The following is a 19,696-nucleotide window of genomic DNA, read 5'->3' as shown; positions in this document are numbered from 1 at the left end:
ACCCACGCAGACACAAGGAGAAAGTGCAGACTTCACACAGACAGTGACCCAAGCCGGGAATCGAACCTGGTACCCTGGCGCTGTGAAGCAACAGTGCTGACCATTGTGCTACCGTGCTGCCCATAAACCTCTGTGATCCAAATGTTTCTTGAAATATTCTGTGATCAATAGAAAGAATCTAATATCTCACTGGAAAACAACAATCGTGCTTCAAAGTGCCCAGTCAGTTAACTAGCTACACCATGAGAGGGAGTCAGAAACTAGAACTAAAACATCCAACCCTGCAAAATACCTGGCTAGGTCATAGAAGGCAGAGAATAGCAATGGAAGGGTGCTTTTCTGATTGGAGGGCTGAGACTAGTGGTGTTCCGCAGGGATCAGTGCTGGGACCTTTGCTGTTCGTAGTATATATCAATGATTTGGAGGAAAATGTAACTGGTCTGATTAGTAAGTTTGGGGACGACACAAAGGTTGGTGGAATTGCGGACAGCGATGAGGACTGTCAGAGGATACAGCAGGATTTAGATTGTTTGGAGACTTGGGCGGAGAGATGGCAGATGGAGTTTAATCCAGACAAATGTGAGGTAATGCATTTTGGAAGGTCGAATGCAGGTTGGGAATAACAGTGAAGGTAGAACCCTCAACAGTCAGAGAGACCTAGGTGTACAGGTCCACAGGTCACTGAAAGGGCCAACACAGGTGGAGATGGTAGTCAAGAAGGCATACGGCATGCTTGCCTTCATTGGCCGGGGCATTGAGTATAATAATTGGCAAGTCATGTTGCAGATGTATTAGGCCACACTTGGAGTACAGTGTTCAATGCTGGTCGCCACACTACCAGAAGGATGTGGAGGTTTTAGAGAGAATGCAGAAGAGATTTACCAGGATGTTGCCTGGTATGGAGGGCATTAGCTATGAGGAGAGGTTGAATAAACTCGGTTTGTTCTCACTGGAACGAAGGAGGTTGAGTTGCGACCTGATAGAGGTCTACAAAATTATGAGGGGCATATGTCATGTGAGAGTACCTTTAAGAAATGGGTGTGTTTATAGAATACCTGCAGTGGGTGTACCTTTAAGAAATGGGTGTTTATAAATGGGCGTGTATATAAATATCTGTAGTGAGAGTACCTTTAAGAAATGGGTGTTTATTACTGCAGTGATGTCAAAGAGTGGGTGGAGCTGGGCTGTGTGTCAGCTTTTTACTTTCGCTTTCGGCTTTTTGCTGCATAGTGGGTTTAGTTTCATTTTCGTTTTGGAGAAGCTGAAATCACAGCAGATTGTGTGTGAATCTCTGCAAGCTTATAAATGTTCATTTGGGGTTTTCAAAGTGGTAACTGCTCGCAGTTGTGAATTTGAACCTGATGTACTTCTGTAAAAGGTGTTTTTTTAAGTCTCATGGATGTTTGGGAATTTATTAAGGATTACTTAGTGTTGTATTATTTGGGGGTTGTATTTGAATTGATAGTTGCTAAGATGTTCACTGTATGTTTTAAAAAGGTTAACTTGAGTTCATAGAATAAACTCGGATCGTGTTTTCCGGGTCCTTAGGGGGGAGGGGGAGCAGCCCCAAGTCGTGGTCCACATTGGCACTAACGACATAGGTGGGAAAGGGGACAAGGATGTCAGGCAGGCTTTCAGGGAGCTAGGATGGAAGCTCAGAACTAGAACAGAGTAGTTATCGCTGGGTTGTTGCCCGTGCCACGTGATAGTGAGATGAGGAATAGGGAGAGAGAACAATTAAAAACGTGGCTACAGGGATGGTGCAGGCGGGAGGGATTCAGATTTCTGGATAACTGGGGCTCTTTCTGGGGAAGGTGGGACCTCTACAGACAGGATGGTCTACATTTGAACCTGAGGGGCACAAATATCCTAGGGGGGGAGATTTGTTAGTGCTCTTTGGGGGGGTTTAAACTAATGCAGCAGGGGCATGGGAACCTGGATTGTAGTTTTAGGGTAAGGGAGAATGAGAGTATAGAGGTCAGGAGCACAGATTTGACGTCGCAGGAGGGGGCCAGTGTTCAGGTAGGTGGTTTGAAGTGTGTCTACTTCAATGCCAGGAGTATACGAAATAAGGTAGGGGAACTGGCAGCATGGGTTGGTACCTGGGACTTCGATGTTGTGGCCATTTCGGAGACATGGATAGAGCAGGGACAGGAATGGATTTTGCAGGTTCCAGGGTTTAGGTGTTTTAGTAAGCTCAGAGAAGGAGGCAAAAGAGGGGGAGGTGTGGCGCTGCTAGTCAAGAGCAGTATTACGGTGGCGGAGAGGATGCTAGATGGGGACTCATCTTCCGAGGTAGTATGGGCTGAGGTTAGAAACATGAAAGGAGAGGTCACCCTGTTGGGAGTTTTCTATAGGCCTCCAAATAGTTCTAGGGATGTAGAGGAAAGGATGGCGAGGATGATCCTGGATAAGAGCGAAAGTAACAGGGTGGTTATTATGGGAGACTTTAACTTTCCAAATATTGACTGGAAAAGATATAGTTCGAGTACATTAGATGGGTCGTTTTTTGTACAGTGTGTGCAGGAGGTTTCCTGACACAATATGTTGACAGGCCAACAAGAGGCGAGGCCACGTTGGATTTGGTTTTGGGTAATGAACCAGGCCAGGTGTTGGATTTGGAGGTAGGAGAGCACTTTGGGGACAGTGACCACAATTCGGTGACGTTTACGTTAATGATGGAAAGGGATAAGTATACACCGCAGGGCAAGAGTTATAGCTGGGGAAAGGGCAATTATGATGCCATTAGACGTGACTTGGGGGGGGATAAGGTGGAGAAGTAGGCTGCAAGTGTTGGGCACACTGGATAAGTGGAGCTTGTTCAAGGATCAGCTACTGCGTGTTCTTGTTAAGTATGTACCGGTCAGGCAGGGAGGAAGGCGTCGAGCGAGGGAACCGTGGTTTACCAAAGAAGTGGAATCTCTTGTTAAGAGGAAGAAGGAGGCCTATGTGAAGATGAGGTGTGAAGTTTCAGTTGGGGCGATGGATAGTTACAAGGTAGCGAGGAAGGATCTAAAGAGAGAGCTAAGACGAGCAAGGAGGGGACATAAGAAGTATTTGGCAGGTAGGATCAAGGAAAACCCAAAAGCTTTCTATAGGTATGTCAGGAATAAGCGAATGACTAGGGAAAGAGTAGGACCAGTCAAGGGCAGAGATGGGAAGTTGTGTGTGAGTCTGAAGAGATAGGCGAGATACTAAATGAATATTTTTCGTCAGTATTCACTCAGGAAAAAGATAATGTTGTGGAGGAGAATGCTGAGACCCAGGCTAATAGAATAGATGGCATTGAGGTACGTAGGGAAGAGGTGTTGGCAATTCTGGACAGGCTGAAAATAGATAAGTCCCCGGGTCCTATCATAGATTATCATAGAATTTACAGTGCAGAAGGAGGCCATTCGGCCCATCGAGTCTGCACCGGCTCTTGGAAAGAGCACCCTACCCAAGGTCAACACCTCCACCCTATCCCCACAACCCAGTAACCCCACCCAACACTAAGGGCAATTTTGGACACTAAGGGCAATTTATCACGGCCAATCCACCTAACCTGCACATCTTTGGACTGTGGGAGGAAACCGGAGCACCCGGAGGAAACCCACGCACACACGGGAAGGACGTGCAGACTCCGCACAGACAGTGACCCAAGCCGGAATCGAACCTGGGACCCTGGAGCTGTGAAGCAATTGAGCTATCCACAATGCTACCGTGCTGCCCCTGATGGGTCCTGATGGGATTTATCCTAGGATTCTCTGGGAGGCCAGGGAAGAGATTGCTGGACCTTTGGCTTTGATTTTTATGTCATCATTGGCTACAGGAATAGTGCCAGAGGACTGGAGGATAGCAAATGTGGTCCCTTTGTTCAAAAAGGGGAGCAGAGACAACCCCGGCAACTATAGACCGGTGAGCCTCACGTCTGTAGTGGGTAAAGTCTTGGAGGGGATTATAAGAGACAAGATTTATAATCATCTAGATAGGAATAATATGATTAGGGATAGTCAGCATGGCTTTGTGAAGGGTAGGTCATGCCTCACAAACCTTATCGAGTTCTTTGAGAAGGTGACTGAACAGGTAGACGAGGGTAGAGCAGTTGATGTGGTGTATATGGATTTCAGCAAAGCGTTTGATAAGGTTCCCCACGGTAGGCTATTGCAGAAAATACGGAGGCTGGGGATTGAGGGTGATTTAGAGATGTGGATCAGAAATTGGCTAGCTGAAAGAAGACAGAGGGTGGTGGTTGATGGGAAATGTTCAGAATGGAGTTCAGTTACAAGTGGAGTACCACAAGGATCTGTTCTGGGGCCGTTGCTGTTTGTCATTTTTATCAATGACCTAGAGGAAGGCGCAGAAGGGTGGGTGAGTAAATTTGCAGACGATACTAAAGTCGGTGGTGTTGTCGATAGTGTGGAAGGATATAGCAGGTTACAGAGGGATATAGATAAGCTGCAGAGCTGGGCTGAGAGGTGGCAAATGGAGTTTAATGTAGAGAAGTGTGAGGTGATTCACTTTGGAAGGAATAACAGGAATGCGGAATATTTGGCGAATGGTAAAGTTCTTGGAAGTGTGGATGAGCAGAGGGATCTAGGTGTCCATGTACATAGATCCCTGAAAGTTGCCACCCAGGTTGATAGGGTTGTGAAGAAGGCCTATGGTGTGTTGGCCTTTATTGGTAGAGGGATTGAGTTCCGGAGTCATGAGGTTATGTTGCAGCTGTACAAAACTCTGGTACGGCCGCATTTGGAGTATTGCGTACAGTTCTGGTCACCGCATTATAGGAAGGACGTGGAGGCTTTGGAGCGGGTGCAGAGGAGATTTACCAGGATGTTGCCTGGTATGGAGGGAAAATCCAGAACATAGAACATAGAACGATACAGCGCAGTACAGGCCCTTCGGCCCACGATGTTGCACCGAAACAAAAGCCATCTAACCTACACTATGCCATTATCATCCATATGCTTATCCAAAAAACTTTTAAATGCCCTCAATTTTGGCGAGTTCACTACTGTTGCAGGTAGGGCATTCCACGGCCTCACCACTCTTTGTGTAAAGAACGTACCTCTGACCTCTGTCCTATATCTATTACCCCTCAGTTTAAGGCTATGTCCCCTCGTGCTAGCCATTTCCATCCGCGGGAGAAGGCTCTCACTGTCCACCCTATCTAACCCCCTGATCATTTTGTATGCCTCTATTAAGTCTCCTCTTAACCTTCTTCTCTCTAACGAAAACAACCTCTAGTCCATCAGCCTTTCCTCATAAGATTTTCCCTCCATACCAGGCAACATCCTGGTAAATCTCCTCTGCACCCGTTCCAAAGCTTCCACGTCCTTCCTATAATGAGGTGACCAGAACTGTACGCAATACTCCAAATGCGGCCGTACCAGAGTTCTGTACAGCTGCAACATGATCTCATGACTCCGGAACTCAATCCCTCTACCAATAAAGGCCAACACTCCATAGGCCTTCTTCACAACCCTATCAACCTGGGTGGCAACTTTCAGGGATCTATGTATATGGACACCGAGATCCCTCTGCTCATCCACACTTCCAAGAATTTTACCATTAGCCAAATATTCCGCATTCCTGTTATTCCTTCCAAAGTGAATCACCTCACACTTCTCTACATTAAACTCCATTTGCCACCTCTCAGCCCAGCTCTGCAACTTATCTATGTCCCTCTGTAACCTGCTACATCCTTCCGCACTGTCGGCAACACCACCGGTTTTAGTGTCGTCTGCAAATTTACTCACCCACCCTTCTGCACCCTCCTCTAGGTCATCTATAAAAATGACAAACAGCAACGGCCCCAGAACAGATCCTTGTGGTACGCCATTTGTAACTGAACTCCATTCTGAACATTTCCCATCAACCACCACCCTCTGTCTTCTTTCAGCTAGCCAATTTCTGATCCACATCTCTAAATCACCCTCAATCCCCAGCCTCCGTATTTTCTGCAATAGCCTACCGTGGGGAACCTTATCAAACGCTTTACTGAAATCCATATACACCACATCAACTGCTCTACCCTCGTCTACCTGTTCAGTCACCTTCTCAAAGAACTCGATAAGGTTTGTGAGGCATGACCTACCCTTCACAAAGCCATGCTGACTATCCCTAATCATATTATTCCTATCTAGATGATTATAAATCTTGTCTCTTATAATCCCCTCCAAGACTTTACCCACAACAGACGTGAGGCTCGCCGGTCTATAGTTGCCGGGGTTGTCTCTACTCCCCTTCTTGAACAAAGGGACCACATTTGCTATCCTCCAGTCCTCTGGCACTATTCCTGTAGCCAATGATGACATAAAAATCAAAGCCAAAGGCCCAGCAATCTCTTCCCTGGCTTCCCAGAGAATCCTAGGATAAATCCCATCAGGCCCCGGGGACCTATCTATTTTCAGCCTGTCCAGAATTGCCAACACCTCTTCCCTACGTACCTCAATGCCATCTATTCTAATAGCCTGGGTCTCAGCATTCTCCACAACATTATCTTTTTCCTGAGTGAATACTGACGAAAACAATGAGGTCAGGAGCTCAGTGACCCTGGCGGAACCCACACTGAGCATTAGTGAGCAGGTTATTCCTAAAGTAAGTGCCACTTTAAAGCATTATTGATGACCCCTTCCATCACTTTACTGATGATTGAGAGGAGACAGATAGGGCAGTAATTGACCAGGTTGCATTTGCCCTGCGTTTTGTGGATTTACCCGGATAATTTTCTACATTGTCTGGTAGATGCCAGTGTTGTAGCTGTATCGCAACAGTTTGTGTAGGGTAACAGCAAGTTCTGCAGCACATCTTCATTACTATCACCCGAATATTGTCAGGGCCCATAGTCTTTACAGTATCCAATGCCTTCAGCCGTTTCACATGGGGTGAATCGAATTGGCTGAAGACTGGCACTTGTGATGCCGAAGACCTCTGGAGGAGACTGAGTTGAACTATCCACTCAGCACTGCTGGCTGAAGATTATTATGAATGCTTCACTCTTGTCTACAGCACTGATGTGCTGGGCTCCTCCATCATTGAGGATGGGGATAGGTAGCACGGTGGCACAGTAGTTAGCACTGCAGTCTCACTGCGCCCCAGGTTCGATCCCAGCTCTGGATCACTGTCCGTGTGGAGTTTGCACATTTTCCCCGTGTTTGCGTGATTTTGGCCCCCACAACCCCAAGATGTGCAGGATAAGTGGTTTGGCCATGCTCATTTGCCCCTTAATTATTAAAAATGAATTGGGTACATTAACTTTATATTAAGAAAAATTGAGAATGGGGATATTTGTGAGTTGTTTAATTGTCCACCACCATTCACAACTGGATGTGGCAGGACTACAGAGCGTGGGTCTGTCTTCACTTGCTACTTGTATTGTTTGGCACAAAAGTAGTCCTGGTTATAGCTGCACCAGTTTGACAACCTCATTTTTCGGTATGCCTGGCGCTGCTCCTGGCCTGCTCTCCTGCACTCTTCTTTGAACCGGGCTGATCCCCTGGCTCGGTGGTAATGGTAGTGGGGGATATGCTGGGCCATCAGGTTGCAGATTGTGGCTGAGGATAATTTTGGCGCACAGCACATCATGGATGCCCAGTCTTGGGGTGCTTGATCTGTTCTCTCTCTCCCTGTCTATATCTTGCTGATTTTCTCTCTCTCTCTGTCTATATACTGATGATTCTCTCTCTCCCCGTGTATATACTGATTCATCTCTCTGTCTATATATTGATTCTCTCTCTCTCTCTGTATATATATTGATTTGTGCTCTCTCTCTGTCTATATATTGATTCGCTCTATCTCTCTCTGTATATATATATATTGATTCCCTCTCTCTCTCTCTCTCTCTCTCTCTGTCTGTCTGTTTCATTCTATCTCTGTATCGATATATTGATGATTCTCTCTGTATTTATTGACTACAGCTCCGCCTTCAACACCATAATGCCAGCCAAGCTCATATCAAAGCTCCAAAACCTAGAACTTGGCTCCTCACTCTGCAACTGGATCCTCGACTTCCTGACCCATAGACCACAATCAGCAAGAATCGACAACACATCCTCCAAGAAAGTCCTCAATACCAGTGCCCCGCAAGGCTGCGTACTTGGCCCCCTACTGTACTACCTATACACACACGACTGAGTGGCAAGATTTGGCTCCAACTCCATCTACAAGTTTGCTGACGACATGACCGTAGTGGGTCGGATCTCGACAATGAGTCAGAATACAGGAGGGAGATAAGAGAACCTAGTGGAAGTGGTGTAACGACAACAATCTCTCCCTCAATGTCAATAAAACTAAAGAGCTGGTCATTGACTTCAGGAAGCAAAGCACTGTACACCATAAGGCAGAATTAGGCCACTCGACCCATCGAATCTGCTCCGCCATTCAATCATGTCTGATATTTTTCTCATCCCCATTCTTCTGTCTTCTTCCCATAGCCCCGATCCCCTTATTAATCAAGAACCTATCTATCCCTGTCTTAAAGACACTCAGTGATTTGGCCTCCACAGCCTTCTGCGCCAAAGAGTTCCACAGATTCACCACCCTCTGGCTGAAGCAATTCCTCCTCATTTCTGTTTTAAAGGAACGTCCCTTTAGTCTGAGATGGTGTCCTCTGGTTTTAGTTTTTCCTACAAGTGGAAACATCCTCTCTCTCTCCACGTCCACTCTATCCAGGTCTCGCAGTATCCTGTAAGTTTCAATAAGATCCCCCCTCATCCTTCTAAACTCCAACGAGTACAGACCCAGAGTCCTCCACCGTTCCTCATACGATAAGCTAGTCATTCCAAGGATCATTCTTGTGGACCTCCCCTGAACCTTTTCCAAGGCCAACACATCCTTCCTTAGATACAGGGCCCAAAACTGCTCACAGTAAGCCAAATGGGGTCTGACCAGAGCCTCATACAGCCTCAGTACATCCATGGTCTTGTATTCTAGCCCTCTTAACATGAATGCCAACATTGCATTTGCCTTTTTCACTGCCAACTGAATCTGCACGTTAACCTTAAGAGAATTGTGAACAAGGACTCCCAAGTCCCTTTGTGCTTCTGCTTTCCGAAGCATTTCCCATTTAGAAAATAGTCTATGCCTAAATTCCTCCTTCCAAAGTGCATAACCTCAGATTTTTCCACATTGTATTTCATTTTGCCACTTCATTGCCCACTCTCCTAGCCTGTCCAAGTCCTTCTGAAGCCCGCCTGCTTCCTCAATACTACCTGCCCCTCAACTGATCTTTGTATCGTCTGCCAACGTGGCAACAGTGCCTTCAATTCTTTCTTCCAGATCATTAATGTATATTGTGAAAAGTTGTGGTCCCAGCACAGACCCCTGAGGCCCACCATTAGTCACTGCCTGCCGCCCTAAAAAAGATCCCTTTATCCCCACTCTCTGCCTTCTGCCAGTCAGCCAATCCTCTATCCATGCCAGGATCTTACCGTCAACACCATGGGCTCGAAACTTATTTAACAATCTCTTATGTGGCACCTTGTCAAAGGCGTTTTGGAAATCTAAATAAATCATGTGCACTGGTTCTCCTTTGTCTAACTTCCTTGTTACCTCCTCAAAGTACTCTTTTTTTTTAATTAAATATTTTATTGAAAATTTTTGGTCAACCAACACAGTACATTGTGCATCCTTTACACAATATTATAACAACACAAATAACAATGACCTATTTTATAAACAAAAAATGAATAAATAATAAATAACAAAAATGGAAACTAGCCCTAATTGGCAACTGCCTTGTCACAAGTAACACTCTCCAAAAATATAATTTAACAGTCCAATATATAATTATCTGTAGCAACGACCTATACATACTATACAGTATATATTAACAACCCTGAGAGTCCTTCTGGTTCCTCCTCCCCCCCCCCCCCTCCCCGCCCCCCCCCCCCCTCCCCCCCCCCCCCCCCTCCCCCCCCCCCCCCCCCCCCACCCCCCCCGATCCTGGGCTGCTGCTGCTGCCTTCTTTTTCCCATTCCGTCTATCTTTCTGCGAGGTATTCGACGAACGGTTGCCACCGCCTGGTGAACCCTTGAGCCGACCCCCTTAGGACGAACTTAATCCGCTCTAGCTTTATAAACCCCGCCATGTAATTTATCCAGGTCTCCACCCCCGGGGGCTTGGCTTCTTTCCACATTAGCAATATCCTGCGCCGGGCTACTAGGGACGCAAAGGCCAAAACATCGGCCTCTCTCGCCTCCTGCACTCCCGGCTCTTGTGCAACCCCAAATATAGCCAACCCCCAGCTTGGTTCGACCCGGACTCCTACTACTTTTGAAAGCACCTTTGTCACCCCCATCCAAAACCCCTGTAGTGCCGGGCATGACCAAAACATATGGGTATGATTCGCTGGGCTTCTCGAGCACCTCGCACACCTATCCTCCACCCCAAAAAATTTACTGAGCCGTGCTCCAGTCATATGTGCCCTGTGTAATACCTTAAACTGAATCAGGCTTAGCCTGGCACACGAGGACGGCGAGTTTACCCTGCTTAGGGCATCTGCCCACAGCCCCTCCTCGATCTCCTCCCCCAGCTCTTCTTCCCATTTCCCTTTTAGTTCATCTACCATAGTCTCCCCTTCGTCCCTCATTTCTCTATATATATCTGACACCTTACCATCCCCCACCCATGTCTTTGAGATCACTCTGTCCTGCACCTCTTGTGTCGGGAGCTGCGGGAATTCCCTCACCTGTTGCCTCGCAAAAGCCCTCAGTTGCATATACCTGAATGCATTCCCTTGGGGCAACCCATATTTCTCGGTCAGCGCTCCCAGACTCGCGAACTTCCCATCCACAAACAGATCTTTCAGTTGCGTTATTCCTGCTCTTTGCCACATTCCATATCCCCCATCCATTCCCCCCGGGGCAAACCTATGGTTTTTTCTTATCGGGGACCCCCCCAAGGCTCCAGCCTTTCCCCTATGCCGTCTCCACTGTCCCCAAATCTTCAGTGTAGCCACCACCACCGGGCTTGTGGTGTAGTTCCTCGGTGAGAACGGCAATGGGGCTGTCACCATAGCCTGTAGGCTAGTCCCCCTACAGGACGCCCTCTCTAATCTCTTCCACGCCGCTCCCTCCTCCTCTCCCATCCACTTACTCACCATTGAAATATTAGCGGCCCAATAATACTCACTTAGGCTCGGTAGTGCCAGCCCCCCCCTATCCCTGCTACGCTGTAAGAATCCCTTCCTCACTCTCGGGGTCTTCCCGGCCCACACAAAACCCATGATGCTCTTTTCAATCCTTTTAAAAAAAGCCTTCGTGATCACCACCGGGAGGCACTGAAACACAAAGAGGAATCTCGGGAGGACCACCATCTTAACCGCCTGCACCCTCCCTGCCATTGACAGGGATACCATATCCCATCTCTTGAAATCCTCCTCCATCTGTTCCACCAACCGCGTTAAATTTAACCTATGCAATGTGCCCCAATTCTTAGCTATCTGGATCCCCAGGTAACGAAAGTCCCTTGTTACCTTCCTCAACGGTAGGTCCTCTATTTCTCTACTCTGCTCCCCTGGATGCACCACAAACAACTCACTTTTCCCCATGTTCAATTTATACCCTGAAAAATCCCCAAACTCCCCAAGTATCCGCATTATTTCTGGCATCCCCTCCGCCGGGTCCGCCACGTATAGTAGCAAATCGTCCGCATACAAAGATACCCGGTGCTCTTCTCCTCCCCTAAGTACTCCCCTCCACTTCTTGGAACGCTTCAACGCTATCGCCAGGGGCTCAATCGCCAGTGCAAACAATAATGGGGACAGAGGGCATCCCTGCCTTGTCCCTCTATGGAGCCGAAAATATGCAGATCCCCGTCCATTCGTGACCACGCTCGCCACTGGGGCCCTATACAACAGCTGCACCCATCTAACATACCCCTCTCCAAAACCAAATCTCCTCAACACCTCCCACAAATAATCCCACTCCACTCTATCAAATGCTTTCTCGGCATCCATCGCCACTACTATCTCCGTTTCTCCCTCTGGTGGGGCCATCATCATTACCCCTAACAACCTCCGTATATTCGTGTTCAGCTGTCTCCCCTTCACAAACCCAGTTTGGTCCTCGTGGACCACCCCCGGGACACATTCCTCTATTCTCATTGCCATTACCTTGGCCAGGACCTTGGCATCTACATTTAGGAGGGAAATAGGTCTATAGGACCCGCATTGTAGCGGGTCCTTTTCCTTCTTTAAGAGAAGCGATATCGTTGCTTCAGACATAGTCGGGGGCAGTTGTCCCCTTTCCTTTGCCTCATTAAAGGTCCTCGTCAGTACCGGGGCGAGCAAGTCCACATATTTTCTATAGAATTCGACTGGGAATCCATCCGGTCCCGGGGCCTTTCCCGCCTGCATGCTCCTAATTCCTTTCACCACTTCTTCTACCTCGATCTGTGCTCCCAATCCCACCCTTTCCTGCTCTTCCACCTTGGGAAATTCCAGCCGATCCAAGAAGCCCATCATTCTCTCCCTCCCATCCGGGGGTTGAGCTTCATATAATTTTTTATAAAATGTCTTGAACACTCCATTCACTCTCTCCGCTCCCCGCTCCATCTCTCCTTCCTCATCCCTCACTCCCCTTATTTCCTGCTCCCCTTTTCCTCAATTGGTGTGCCAGCAACCTGCTCGCCTTCTCCCCATATTCGTACTGTACACCCTGTGCCTTCCTCCATTGTGCCTCTGCAGTGCCTGTAGTCAGCAAGTCAAATTCTACATGTAGCCTTTGCCTTTCCCTGTACAGTCCCTCCTCCGGTGCTTCCGCATATTGTCTGTCCACCCTCAAAAGTTCTTGCAGCAACCGCTCCCGTTCCTTACTCTCCTGCTTCCCTTTATGTGCCCTTATTGATATCAGCTCCCCTCTAACCACCGCCTTCAACGCCTCCCAGACCACTCCCACCTGGACCTCCCCATTATCATTGAGTTCCAAGTACTTTTCAATGCACCCCCTCACCCTTAGACACACACCCTCATCTGCCATTAGTCCCATGTCCATTCTCCAGGGTGGGCGCCCTCCTGTTTCCTCCCCTATCTCCAAGTCCACCCAGTGTGGAGCGTGATCCGAAATGGCTATAGCCGTATACTCCGTTCCCCTCACCTTCGGGATCAATGCCCTACCCAGCACAAAAAAGTCTATTCACGAGTATCCTCAAAGTACTCTAACAGGTTTGTCAGACATGATCCCTTTGACAAAGCCGTGCTGACTCAGTCCTATTTTACCATTCACTTCCAAGTACTCTGCGATCTCATCTTTAATAACGGACTCTAAAATCTTACCAATGACCGAAGTCAGGCTACTGTAGCCAGTTAAAATGGCTAACTCCCGATTTAAAATGGCGAACGGCAAAGGCTGATGGGAAAGTCAGCCAACAGGACACAAACGAGCAGCTGCAGGTTGACTGTGTATTCACCTCTGGGAAGGCCAGACAAGATCGATACAAGTAACCATCAGCACAACAAAACGCCAGCCATCTGCATATTAATGAGCAATCCCCGGGAACAATAAGCAACATTTAGATACATAAAGCCAACCCAGACTCGTCGGCGCCAGCAGAAGCCTACACAAAGGGAGGCGAACGACCACCTCAAGACCGCCCATCCATCAAGGAATCGCTCCAGCATTGGAGAAAATCGAAACAAGTGATTGGGACAAAGTCCAATCACTTGGAACCAGGTACAGGGTCCGCCCCGAAAGGCGGGAAGCCCCTGGGGACTATAAGAATAGAGTCCAAGTTCAAATTGTCCCTCTGCTTCTCTTCTGGACCGGGTCACTCAGCAACGCGAACCAACCCTTGACAGTGACCAGTCCAGCCACCGCAGCTATCTAGTAAGTCTTACTTCAACGCTCGCTACGAGATAGGTGCTCCTAGCTACCAATCTGCACCAACTTCGAATCCCGCAGGCTCAGAACCTGAATGAAAGGCCATTCGTTTCCCTGACCTGGTGGGCCAGTTCCAAGTTAAGTATTGGCCTGTTAGTTGTAGGAAGTAGCTTAGACGTAGAATTTATGCATGAGTAGTGATTACTGTATATAATAAATGTGCTTTGATTTAACTCTTACTAAATTATTGATCATTACTCGGACTTGAACCACGTGGCGGTATCAGAAAGATACCTGGCGACTCAAGAGCGAAGGTGATAAAACAGAGCAATTAAACTAAGGCAAAAGTTAGCAACACTACACACCCCTGTCTGCATCTACGGGGCCGAAGTGGACATGGTTGACAGCTTCAAATTCCTAGGTGTGTACATCACCAAAAATCTGTCCTGGTCACCCATATCGACGCTACCACCGAGAAAGCACTACAGTGCCTCTACTTCCTCAGGAACCGTAGGAAATTCGGCATGTCCACATCGACTCTTGCCAACTTTTACAGGTGCACCATAGAAAGCATCCTAGCTGACTGCATCACAACCTGGTATGGCAACTGCTCGGCCCAAGATAGGAAAAAACTACAGAGTTGTGAACACCATCCAGTCCATTATACAAACCTGCTGCCCATCCTGTCTGCATCTATATATTGATGATTCTTTCTCTCTCTCTCTGCCTGTCATATATTGATGATTCTGTGTGTCTATTTATTAATGCTTCCCTCTCTCTGTCTATATATTGATGATTCGCTGTGTCTATTTATTAATGCTTCCCTCTCTCTCTGTCTACATATTGATGATTCTCTGTGTCTATATATTGATGCTTCCCCTCTCTCTGTCCATAGATTGATGATTCTCTGTGTCTATATGTTAATGCTTCCCTCTCTGTCTATATATTGATGATTCTCTGTGTCTATATAGTAATTCTTCCACCTCTGTCTATATATTGATGATTCTCTGTGTCTACATATTAATGCTTCCCTCTCTGTGTCTATATGTTGATGATTCTGTGCCTATATATTAATACTTCCCACTCTGTCTATATATTGATGCTTCTCTCTGTCTATATATTAATGCTTCCCCTTCTCTCTGTCTATATATTGATGATTCTCTGTGTCTATATATTAATGCTTCCCCTTCTCTCTGCCTATATATTGATGATTCTCTGTGTCTATATATTAATGCTTCCCTCTCTCTCTGTCTATATATTGATGCTTCTCTCTGCCTATATATTAATGCTTCCCTTTCTCTCTGTCTATATATTAATGCTTCCCCTTCTGTCTATACATTAATGCTTCTTCCTCTCTGTCTATATATTGATGATTCGCTGTGTCTATATATTAATGCTTCCCTCTCTCTGTCTATATATTGATTACGTGTCTATATATTAATGCTTCCCCCTCTCACTGTCTACATATTGATGATTATGTGTGTATATATTAATGCTTCCCTCTCTCTGTCTATACATTGATGATTCTCAGTGTGTATATATTAATGCTTCCCTCTCTCTGTCTATATATTGATGATTCTCTGTGTCTATATATTAATGCTTCCCTCTCTCTATATATTGATGATTCTCTGTGTCGATATATTAATGCTTCTCTCTCTGTCTGTCTATATGTTGATGATTCTCTGTGTCTACATATTAATGCTTCCACCTCTCGGTCTATATATTGATGCTTCTCTCTCTGTCTATATATTGATTCTCTATGTCTATATATTGATGCATCCCCCTCTCTCTGTCTGTCTATATATTGATGATTCTCTGTGTCTATATATTAATGCTTACCTCTCTCTCAGTCTATATATTGATGATTCTCTGTGTCTATATATTTATGCTTCCCTCTCTCTCTGTCAAAATATTGATCATTCCCTGTGTGTATATATTAATGCTTTCCCCTCACTCTGTCTATATATTGATGATTCTCTCTGTCTATATATTGATGCTTCTCTCTCTCTGTCTACATATTGATGATTTTCTGGTCTATATATTAATGCTTCCCATTCTCTCTGTCTACATATTGATGATTCTCTCTCTCTGTTTATATATTGATAATTCTCTGTGCTTATATATTAACGCTTCCCTGCCCCCGTCTATATATTGATGATTCTCTGTCTATATATTAATGCTTCCCTCTCTCTGTCTATATATTGATGATTACGTGTCTATATATTAATGCTTCCCCCTCTCACTGTCTATACATTGATGATTCTCTGTGTGTATATATTAATGCTTCCCTCTCTCGGTCTATACATTGATGATTCTCAGTGTGTATATATTAATGCTTCCCTCTCTCTGTCTATATATTGATGATTCTCTGTGTCTATATATTAATGCTTCCCTCTCTCTGTCTATATATTGATGATTCTCTGTGTCTATATATTGATGCTTCTCTCTCTCTGTCTACATATTGATGATTCTCTGTGTCTATTTATTAATGCTTCCCTCTCTCTATATATTGATGATTCTCTGTGTCTATATATTAATGCTTCTCTCTCTGTCTGTCTATATGTTGATGATTCTATGTGTCTACATATTAATGCTTCCCTCTCTCTGTCTACATATTGATGATTCTCTGTGTCTATATATTGATGCTTCCCCTCTCTCTGTCCATAGATTGATGATTCTCTGTGTCTATATGTTAATGCTTCCCTCTCTCTGTCTATATATTGATGATTCTCTGTGTCTATACATTGATGCTTCCCCCTCTCTCTGTCTATATATTGATGATTCTCTGTGTCTATATATTAATGCTTCCCTGCCCCTGTCTATACATTGATGATGCTCTGTGTCTATATATTAATGCTTCCCTCTCTCTGTCTATACATTGATGATGCTCTGTGTCTATATATTAATGCTTCCCTCTCTCTGTCTATATATTGATGATTCTCTGTGTCTATATAGTAATTCTTCCACCTCTGTCTATATATTGATGATTCTCTGTGTCTATATATTAATGCTTCCCTCTCTCTGCCTATATATTGATGATTCTCTGTGTCTATATATTAATGCTTCCCCCTCTCTCTGTCCATATATTGATGATTCTGTGTCTATTTATTAATGCTTCCCTCTCTCTGCCTATATATTGATGATTCTCTGTGTCTATATATTAATGCTTCCCCCTCTCTCTGTCCATATATTGATGATTCTCTGTGTCTATATATTAATGCTTCCCCCTCTCTCTGTCCATATATTGATTCTCTAAATCCATATATTAATGCTTCGCCCTCTATCTATATAGTGACGATTCTGTCTACATATCAATGCTTCCCTCTCGATATATAGATATCCGGGTTTAATGGCAAATTAGTTGAATTTTCTCACCATCCCCCTCTCCGGACGCGGTGACCTGCGCTGGTGAATTGTGGGATGTTCTACAAGGGCCGCGAGGGCTCAAACAACGGAGAGCAAATCGAAATAGAGAGAGTGTGAAACGAGAGAGAGAGAGAGATCCTGGAGTGAGAGAGAGGGAGTGTGGAACTGGAGTGAGAGAGAGATCCTGGAGTGAGAGAGAGGGAGTGTGAAACTGGGGAGAGAGAGAGAGATCCTGGAGTGAGAGAGAGATCTTGGAGTGAGAGAGAGAGAGAGATCCTGGAGTGAGAGAGCGAGATCCTGGAGTGAGAGAGAGTGTGTGAAACTGCAGGGAGAGGGAGATTTGGAGTGAGAGAGAGTGTGAAACTAGAGAGACCGAGAGAAAGATATCCTAGAGTGAGAGAGAGATCCTAAAGTGAGAGAGAGCGAATGTAACTGGGGGGAGAGAGATCTTGGAGTGAGAGAGAGAGTGTGAAACTGGAGTGAGAAAGTCAGAGAGAGAGAGAGATACTGGAGTGAGAGTGAGAGAGATCCTGGAGTGAGAGGGAGAGAGAGAGATCCTGGAGTGAGAGAGAGAGAGATCCTGGAGTGAGAGAGAGAGATCCTGGAGTGAGAGGGAGAGCGATCCTGGAGTGAGGGAGAGATCCTGGAGTGAGGGAGAGAGAGATCCTGGAGTGAGAGAGAGAGTGATCCTGGAGTGAGAGGGAGAGATCCTGGAGTGAGAGAGATAGAGATCCTGGAGTGAGAGGGAGAGATCCTGGAGTGAGAGAGATAGAGACCCTGGAGTGAGGGAGAGAGAGATCCTGGAGTGAGGGAGAGAGAGATCCTGGAGCGAGAGAGAGAGAGAGATCCTGGAGTGAGAGAGAGAGAGATCCTGGAGTGAGAGAGAGAGAGATCCTGGAGTGAGAGAGAGAGAGATCCTGGAGTGAGAGAGAGAGAGATCCTGGAGTGAGAGAGAGAGAGATCCTGGAGTGAGGGAGAGAGAGATCCTGGAGTGAGAGAGAGAGAGAGATCCTGGAGTGAGAGAGAGAGAGAGATCCTGGAGTGAGAGAGAGATCCTGGAGTGAGAGAGAGAGAGAGATCCTGGAGTGAGAGAGAGAGAGATCCTGGAGTGAGAGAGAGATCCTGGAGTGAGAGAGAGAGAGATCCTGGAGTGAGAGAGAGAGAGAGACCCTGGAGTGAGGGAGAGAGAGAGAGATCCTGGAGTGAGAGAGAGAGAGAGATCCTGGAGAGAGAGAGATCCTGGAGTGAGAGAGAGAGAGATCCTGGAGTGAGAGAGAGAGAGAGATCCTGGAGTGAGAGAGAGAGAGAGATCCTGGAGTGAGAGAGAGAGATCCTGGAGTGAGAGAGAGAGATATCCTGGAGTGAGGGAGAGAGAGATCCTGGAGTGAGGGAGACAGAGATCCTGGAGTGAGGGAGAGAGAGATCCTGGAGTGAGGGAGAGAGAGATCCTGGAGTGAGGGAGAGAGAGATCCTGGAGTGAGGGAGAGAGAGATCCTGGAGTGTGAGAGAGAGATCCTGGAGTGAGGGAGAGAGAGATCCTGGAGTGAGAGAGAGAGAGAGATCCTGGAGTGAGAGAGAGAGAGATCCTGGAGTGAGAGAGAGAGAGATCCTGGAGTGAGAGAGAGATCCTGGAGTGAGAGAGAGAGAGATCCTGGAGTGAGGGAGAGAGAGAGATCCTGGAGTGAGAGAGAGATCCTGGAGTGAGAGAGAGAGAGAGACCCTGGAGTGAGAGAGAGAGAGATCCTGGAGTGAGAGAGAGAGAGATCCTGGAGTGAGAGAGAGATCCTGGAGTGAGAGAGAGAGAGAGACCCTGGAGTGAGAGAGAGAGAGATCCTGGAGTGAGGGAGAGAGAGAGATCCTGGAGTGAGAGAGAGAGAGATATCCTGGAGTGAGAGAGAGAGAGATCCTGGAGTGAGGGAGAGAGAGATCCTGGAGTGAGAGAGAGAGAGAGATCCTGGAGTGAGAGAGAGAGAGAGATCCTGGAGTGAGGGAGAGAGAGAGATCCTGGAGTGAGAGAGAGAGAGATCCTGGAGTGAGAGAGAGAGAGAGATCCTGGAGAGAGAGAGAGATCCTGGAGTGAGAGAGAGAGAGATCCTGGAGTGAGGGAGAGAGAGAGATCCTGGAGTGAGAGAGAGATCCTGGAGTGAGAGTGAGAGAGAGATCCTGGAGTGAGAGAGAGAGAGAGATCCTGGAGTGAGGGAGAGAGAGAGATCCTGGAGTGAGAGAGAGATCCTGGAGTGAGAGAGAGAGAGAGACCCTGGAGTGAGAGAGAGAGAGATCCTGGAGTGAGGGAGAGAGAGAGATCCTGGAGTGAGAGAGAGAGAGATATCCTGGAGTGAGAGAGAGAGAGATCCTGGAGTGAGGGAGAGAGAGATCCTGGAGTGAGAGAGAGAGAGAGATCCTGGAGTGAGAGAGAGAGAGAGATCCTGGAGTGAGGGAGAGAGAGAGATCCTGGAGTGAGAGAGAGAGAGATCCTGGAGTGAGAGAGAGAGAGAGATCCTGGAGAGAGAGAGAGATCCTGGAGTGAG

The 19,696-nt window shown here is 46.7% G+C and overlaps 1 protein-coding gene across 4 annotated transcripts in view; it reads right to left on the bottom strand.

The window, feature by feature from the left end:
* LOC140428221 (MICOS complex subunit MIC26-like) overlaps positions 1–17,342 on the bottom strand; it is a 93,056-nt gene extending 75,714 nt beyond the window's left edge. For 3 of the 4 annotated variants that reach the window (XM_072514442.1, XM_072514443.1, XM_072514444.1), the window contains exon 1: positions 17,178–17,341. In XM_072514442.1, the coding sequence (XP_072370543.1) occupies positions 17,178–17,180 (3 nt within the window). In that variant the 5' untranslated portion in view covers positions 17,181–17,341. Of the gene's footprint in view, positions 1–17,177 lie in introns of all 4 variants that reach the window. The other variant, XM_072514445.1, reaches the window with a different exon arrangement.
* Between the last annotated feature and the right edge of the window lie 2,354 nt (positions 17,343–19,696).

Source organism: Scyliorhinus torazame, chromosome 8 (genome assembly GCF_047496885.1).
Source record: "Scyliorhinus torazame isolate Kashiwa2021f chromosome 8, sScyTor2.1, whole genome shotgun sequence".
NCBI classification, from domain to species: domain Eukaryota; kingdom Metazoa; phylum Chordata; class Chondrichthyes; order Carcharhiniformes; family Scyliorhinidae; genus Scyliorhinus; species Scyliorhinus torazame.
Note: the sequence above shows the minus strand (reverse complement) of the source record. Positions and strands in the feature narration are given on the sequence as shown.